Below are 7,513 nucleotides of genomic sequence, written 5' to 3'. Positions count from 1 at the left end.
ATTATCTGAGTCCAGAACAGAACTCGCAGACAGCCATCATCACCTCAAAGCCTTGAATGAGGCGTCAGTAATGTGGGGCATAATGTGGGAGAATTCAAGGGTGCCAGGACAGATGCTTACTCCTCATCACCAAATCTAAGCAGCAGGCACTATCATCATCATCATCATCATCATCCCACTCCGTGTTACAGTTGAAGAAATCGAAGCTTAAGAGAGTCTGTGACTTGCTGGGAAGCGGAGGAGGAGACTCGAACTCAGGCCTGCCAGTGAGTTCCGCGGGCGCTTAACCCGGCTGCTGCGGCTCGAGGTCTCGCTCCTCCCGTCTGTACAATGGGGCCGTCCGGGCCGGGTGCGCAATGGGAAGAGCGAAGAGCCGGGAGGAAAACTCGGTGAGGGGCAGGCTCGGGTTCCTCGGATTCCAGCTGGCGGCCGAGGGGGTGGGCGGAGGCAATGGGGTGGGGGGAGCGGCGGGGCGGTGGGGTAGGTGGGGGCGGGCGCGCGGGCGGGGGCGAGGGCGCGGGCACAAAGGGGCTGCTGTCCCGCCGCGCCCCGCCCCGCCCCTGCGACCGCGCCGCCCGCTGCTCTCTTCTGTGTCTCGCGGTCTCCAGCCTCAGTCCCTCTCTGCCTCTGTCTGTCTCTCTGCCTGTCCCCCCCGACCGCTGTTCCGAGATGACTCCGGGCTCGGTGCTCCGGGCCTGCCCTCTCCGCTGGCTCCAGAGCTAGGTGGGGCCCGAGACTGCCCTAGACAGACGGACCCGCGGACCCACAGACCCCTCGCCCAGGAGAGGAGCCGCGCCGCCTGCCGCTTGCAGCCCGTCACCATGGTAACGCGCCAAGGCCTGGACCACCTCGCTCTGCCCCCTTTCAGCGGGCACAGCCCTCCACATTCCCTACAGAACAGCCCGGGTGGCCCGGCCTTTTACGCTGAGACGACCCTTAGCGCCTCGGCAGGGCTATGCTTACCTGCCTGCATTCCCGCAGGGATGGGGGCGTCAGGGGTGGGAGCCCATCTCTGGCCGCATCCTCTCCGGGCTTCTCCGTGTGTGTATGGATGGAGTAAGACTGGACTTGGAAACTTTAATATTCCCCGACCCTTAGACCTGAGCCTGAATCTCAGCCCTCGGGCTTGGACGAGACTTGGGGTGGTTTTGCATGTTAGTTTTGGAACTGACTGATATGCATATTGTCCTGGCATGGAGTTTGGATCAGGGAGGGTGGTGGTAGGGGTTAAATTCCCCTCCCAGACCAGCCCCGAAGTGCAGAGAGAGGAGGGTTAAGGGTCCAGAGTGAAAAGGAGAGAACTGTTTACCAAAACTTGGGATGCTTTTGCTGTTTTAGACTCTGCTATGGAAGTCAGATATACACTTTGTCTGAATACATACAGAGTGCATCCATGGAAACTGGCTGGGGAGGTAGCCTGGGGAGAGGGAAGAGGGGGGTAGTACCCCCATCCCTGGACTTTTGGGGCTGGAACCTTGAAAAAAGTTGGGACATTCTGGGAGAATTTGTGTGTGTGTGTGTGTGTCTGTGTGTTGGTGGTGGTGGTGGGAGTGCGTTTGTGCCAGTATCTGAGAACAGGGAATGAAAGAAAAGTCTGTTTTCAGGGGATCTTTGCCCAGCTCCAGACAGATACAAGAGCCCCAGGCAGATTCACGGGAGCTGTAAGGATGTGGAAAAAAGCTGTGAAGACAGGCCAAGGTTTTAACCCCAGGATTGTCACGAACCATGTTGAATTGTGTGGGCTTTCACTCACACACATGCATGTCCACAAACAGAAGAAGTTCATATAGAGGTATTCACACACACACGCACACACACACGCATGCACAGAGCACACCTGAATGCTCCCACTGACTCACATGGCTGAACAGGTTCACATGCTCTCATACACCCATGCCTTGTCCACCTGCTCCCCCATGCTGGTAAAATGTGGGCATACACTGGCATACACACCACAGACATACTGTAAAACCAACCAGGCACCTACATCCATGCACTGGCAGGACAGAGCTCTTGGAGCTGTGTGAAAATACTCTCATAAGACAATGGTTATTTCCCCTCCCTACAGGCAGGGCCCTGTGCTAGGTGATTTCCATGCAGGAGTCGGTGTGACTCATACCAACTCGAAGATTAGACCTGCTGCTATCTCCAACAAGATGGGGACCTCAGGCTCTGGGAACTTAAGTAGCTGTCCAAGGTCACCCCACCAGAAAGTGCAAGTTAGGAGAGTCTGGATTCTGAGCCTTCACTCAGCGGTCACAGTCACCCCAGGCCACAGCCTGCACCTGGTGTTTGCCAAACCTCTCCTGGCTTCACACGTAACCTAGTTATTAGTTTTAGAATCCAGAAACCCCTCACTGAACCCCAGATCCTCAGATCAAGGTCAGGCACTGGTCTGCCCCCCACCCCCTGCCCCGTCAAAGAGTAAGCAACTCTTTCCAGATTGGGAACACTGGGCAGATTCTCTTCCTTTGCCTGTCTTTAAATAGTAAAGACCTTGAAAAAAGTTGGGACATTCTGGGAGAATTTGTGTGTGTGTGTGTGTGTGTGTGTGCCAGAATTTGTTGCCAGTCTACCTCCCTCGCCTTACTTCTGTGCTCCAGCCACTCCAGCCTTGCTTCAGAGCCTCCTATGGTTCATGATCCCTGCTGCCCCAGGGCCTTTGCACATAGTGTTCCTGTTTGGAGGACTGCCTTCACCTAATGAATTCTTATTCACCCAGTATATCTCCACCCATATGTCACCTCTTCAGGAAAGCCTTCCCTGATTTCCCTGACTCTCACTCTACCATGTGATGTATCTTTCCTTTATGATAACCCATATAGCTGTAATTTTTTGTGGGACATTTGATTAATGGCTGTCTAGTGTTTTGGGGCACCCCCATGTCAGAGAATGTCATGGCAAAAGGGGCTCAGGGTTGATCCTGTCCCATGTTGTCCACATTTTAGTATGACTGAGACAAGTTTTACACATCCACTTACTGGATAAAATATATAAGAAAATAATAAAATTTACCACTTTTTACTTGCTCAATATTTTTCTTTAAATCAACTTACTTTGTACACTGAAAAATATATTTAAATTGAAAATTTTATATCACTACCACAAAAAAAATCAGTATCTATTGTCATAAATAGAAACTATAAAATATGTACTCAATGAGCCTGGGCATGGTGGCTCATGCCTGTAATCCCAGAACTTTGGGAGACTGAGGCAGGTGGATCACAAGGTCAGGAGATTGAGACCATCCTGGCTAACATGGTGAAACCCCCTCTACTAAAAAAAATACAAAAAATTAGCCAGGCGTAGTGGCAGGCGCCTGTAATTCCAGCTACTCGGGAGGCTGAGGCAGGAAAATCTCTTGAACCCCAGAGCCAGAGGTTACGGTGAGCCGAGATCGAGCCACTGCACTCCAGCCTGGGTAGCGAAAAAAGAAGTACTCAATGAAGGCAAATCTGCGTTAGTACATTCTGGCTGGATGAGATTGGCGGTGAACAATTTCAAGCCTGAGGACTGTTTTCTTTTTGTTAAAAGGAGTGATGAGTGTCTGAGAGGTGCTCGAGATAAAGTGACCCCAGACTGAGGTGCTGTCCTTGGTGTCAGCGGGAGGTAGGAAGAGAACTGGAGTCACTTTCTCGCTTTGATTTCCCTCGATCTATGTCCTCCCAAAACAGTTGTGTGGGCCACCTGTGAGAAAAACTGGTCAAGTTCAGGGTTGTTTTGTTTTGTTTTTAAGATGGAATCTCACTCTGTCGCCCAGGCTGGAGTGCAGTGGGACGATCTTGGCTCACCGCAACTTCCGCCTCCTAGGTTTAAGCAATTCTGGTGCCTCAGCCTCCCGAGTAGCTGGGACTACAGGTGCGTGACACTACGCCCAGCTAATTTTTGTACTTTTTAGTAGAGATGGGGTTTCAGCATGTTGGCCAGGCTGGTCTCGAACTCCTGACCTCAAGTGATCCTCCCACCACAACCTCCCAAAGTGCTGGGATTCAGGCATGAGCCACCACACCCAGCGAAGTTCAATTCATTTAATTCATTCAACATTGCCCAAGTACCTGCTGCATGGCAGTCCTCCACCCCAGTTCCCTACTGTGGGCCATGCCCTGTATAAAGACCTGGTTCCTGCCTTGGGGGCTGGCAGTCCATGGAGAAGGCAGGTTCATCCACAGAGAATTCTAGGCTGTGTCTGATGGGTGGTGGGAGTCCATGCCTCTGCCTGGAAGCACGTGTGTCCTGAAGAGCAAAGAGAAGAGTCCAGGGAGGAGTGCAGTGGAAAGAGAAACACAGACATGTGTGTCCAGGTGGTACTTCCTGAGGTGAGGCATCCATCAAGGGGTCCAGGAGGGGAGAGTTTAGATGGCACTCAGATGAACATTTTTTAGTTTGCATATTTTCATCTTAATGACTACTAGGAAGTGATTTAAACAGCACAAACACATAATAATAAATACAAATACTTTTTTTTGAGACAGGGTCTCGCTTTACCACCTGGGCTGGATGGAGTACAGTGGTATGATCACAGCTCACTGTAGCCTCTATCTCCCAGGCTCAAGCAATCCTCCCACCTCAGCCTCTCAAGCAACTAGGACTACAGGTGCATGCCACCATGCTCAGCTAATTTTTTTATTTTTTGTAGAGATAGGGCCTCCCTGTGTTGCCTAGGCTGGTCTTGAACCCCTGGGCTCAAGCGATTCTCCTGCCACGTTCTCCCCAAAGTGCTGGGATTACAGGCATGAGTCACCACACCCAGCCAAAAAATAAATTTGAGTTGAAAGAGAATTGACAAAAAGTTAAGTAAATAATACAAAAACGTTAAGTAAATAATAATTAATAAAAAAGATTAAGCCAATAACAAATTAGAGTATGTGAGCATGGCAAGAGAACCTCATGAATGAGGGCCATGAGGATTGGAAACCCCTGGGCTAGAGCATAAAGTATATTTCGAAAGAGCAGGGAAGGTAAGCTGGGAGGTGACTGAGCAGCACCAGGCCAGTGAGCTGCTAAGGCAATAGGGAGCCCCCCAAGGTTGTGGAGCAGTGGAGGGTCACAGTTGGATCTGTGTGTTAGGAAGCCCACCATGATGGCTAAGAGGAGCCTGGCGTAGCGGCAGGGAGCCCGGGGAAAGAGACAGGACAGCTGGCGGTTCTGTGCTCACGGTCACACCCCAGCTCTGCCATTTACTAGCAGTAGAGCCTTGAGCTCAGTTTCTTAACTTGTAAAATGGGAATAAAAATACCTAGCTTATAGAATGATTGGGATGAGAAAATAGTTAATAGAAAATGCTTAGCACGGGGCTAACGCACAAGACAGCAGGAAGCAGCTCTGGTTACACTTGTGATCGTGATGTGGTTTGGGTGGCAGATGGTGAGCCCAGGGCAGAGGATAAGGGGAGAGGGAGAGAAAGGAACAAATACAAAACTGAGGCTCAGCAAGGGGAAGGGGTCGAGCTCACACAGATGATACAGAAAGAGCTGGTTTTGAACGTGGGTCTTCTGACACCCACCTGCTTCTTGGTTCACTGCATCAGGGCTATTTTTCCAGTTTCTGAAAGTTTTTTTTTTATACGAAGTCAATTCTCACTCATACCTCCGCCCAAACAAAAATAAAACGGACTTAAAGCAGAAGTTTTAGTTGGAAGTGAGCAAGAACTTCCTGGCAGCCAGAGCCCCAGAGTGCTGGTTCTAGAATCTCCAGCCTGGAGAAGTTCAAGAGGAGTGTCCCAGGTAGTTGAGACTGGAAGTCACAACCTGACACCTGCTGGGTCATCTCTGGCTCACAGATGTGTTTGGCTTGGCCAACTTTTTCAAAATTGGGAGGTTTAACTGAAAAATCAGTAGATCCGGCGGTGCTGGGCCGAAGAAACTCTGAGCTGATGCTAATGAGAAGGGGTGTGTGCCCCAAGCCCCTCTATTCCCTATTGCTTCTCTTGTGCTGAGGCTATCTCCAAAGGGTGGAAGTGAGTGCTTTCTGACATTCGGCCAGCGTCTGTCTTTATGTCACCTGTCAGGCCGCTGGAAACATTTATTTATATCTGGCTGTTGGTTTAGACTCTCCCTAAGCCTGAGGCAGGAAGATGGATGAGACCGACTTTTTTTTTTGAGACAGATCTCACTCTGTTGCCCAGGAGGGAGGGCAGTGATCCGATCTCTGTTCACTGCAGCCTCTGCCTCCCGGTGTCAAGTGAATCTCTCGCTTTGGCATTCTGAATAGCTGGGATTGCAGGCACCCGCAACCACACCTGGCTAATTTTTGTATTTTTAGTAGAGACAGGGTTTCACTATGTTGGCCAGGCTGGTCTCGAACTCCTCAGGTGATCCACCTACCTTAGCCTCCCAAAGTGCTGGGATTACATGAGTGAGCCACTACACCCAGCTGAGACAGATCGTTTTACACCTTCTCACCAACCGAAGATTAACTGATCCCATTTAGAAACCACATCCCAGCTCTAAACCTTCCTGAGCTAGATTGTACTTTTTCTTTTTTGGAGCTGGGGACTCGCTGTGCAGTAGTGTGATCATAGTTTACTGTAGTGTCTACCTCCTGGGTTCAAGTGATCCTTCTGTCTCAGCACCTCAAGTAACTGGGACTACCATGAGCCACCTACCATGCCTGGCTAAGTTTTTCTATTTTTTATAGAGACAGGCTGTCACTATGTTGGCCAGGCTGGTCTCCAACTTCTGGCCTCAAAGGATCCTCCTGCCTCAGCCTCCCAAATCACTGGGATTATAGGCATGAGTTACTGCACCTGGCCCCTGATTATACTTCGAATTCTAGAATGTCCCTACTGGAATGGCCCTTGGAGCTAGATATACCCAGTGCCTCCCTTTTACAGATGGGGAAACTGAAGCCAGGGTCACCCAGTGAGTGAAGGAACAGGGCAGAAATTGAAGGTAGCCCTAGGACTCTGTCCATCTGGGCTCTTCTCAGGCCTCTCTTCCCAAGTAAGGAGGTGGCATACACTAAGTGTTGCTAGAATCTTTCCCTGTGGCAGTAAATGGATAAATCTGGACCTTTAAGAAAAGCTCAGTCCACATTTCAGAAGCTCCAGCTAACATCTGGTGAGACCATTTACAAAGGGAACCAGTCTTAAAAACACACACACTCACACTGTTATTTTTTCCCCTCCTCATTATAAAAGCTATACAAGCTGGTTACAGAATGTTTGGAAAATCCAGCAAACTCTGAAGGAAATTAAAAGGCTGCCCCACAAGGCCCCTCCCCCCACAGCCCTCAGGGGTATCTGCAGCTCACACTTTACTGAATGTCTACTTGGACTTTTTTCTAGGCTTACGTGGTTTTACTCATACTATAGATCATTCTATATGACACTGTTTTCTTTAAAAAAAAATTCCAATAGTCAGGGGTGGGAGACTTGGCTGGCAAGAGGCCCCTTTCTGGAGTGGTGGAGATCTTTTGTCTCTTGATCTGGGTACGTGGTTACAGGGGCTCATACGTGGGTAAAAAGGTATCATCCTGTGCGCTTTATTTTTTTTATTTTGCTTGATAAAAATGA

At 49.9% G+C, this 7,513-nt stretch overlaps 1 protein-coding gene across 1 annotated transcript in view; it reads left to right on the top strand.

Moving 5' to 3' along the window:
- Nucleotides 1-612: 612 nt before the first annotated feature.
- KIAA1755 (KIAA1755 ortholog) overlaps nucleotides 613-7,513 on the top strand; it is a 47,290-nt gene continuing 40,389 nt past the window's right edge. The window contains exon 1 of the mRNA XM_035298583.3: nucleotides 613-824. Within this exon, the coding sequence (XP_035154474.3) occupies nucleotides 822-824 (3 nt within the window). The 5' untranslated portion in view covers nucleotides 613-821. The remainder of the gene's footprint in view (nucleotides 825-7,513) is intronic.

The sequence above is a fragment of the Callithrix jacchus genome, chromosome 5, assembly GCF_049354715.1.
Source record: "Callithrix jacchus isolate 240 chromosome 5, calJac240_pri, whole genome shotgun sequence".
In the NCBI taxonomy this organism is placed as follows: domain Eukaryota; kingdom Metazoa; phylum Chordata; class Mammalia; order Primates; family Cebidae; genus Callithrix; species Callithrix jacchus.
Note: the sequence above shows the minus strand (reverse complement) of the source record. Positions and strands in the feature narration are given on the sequence as shown.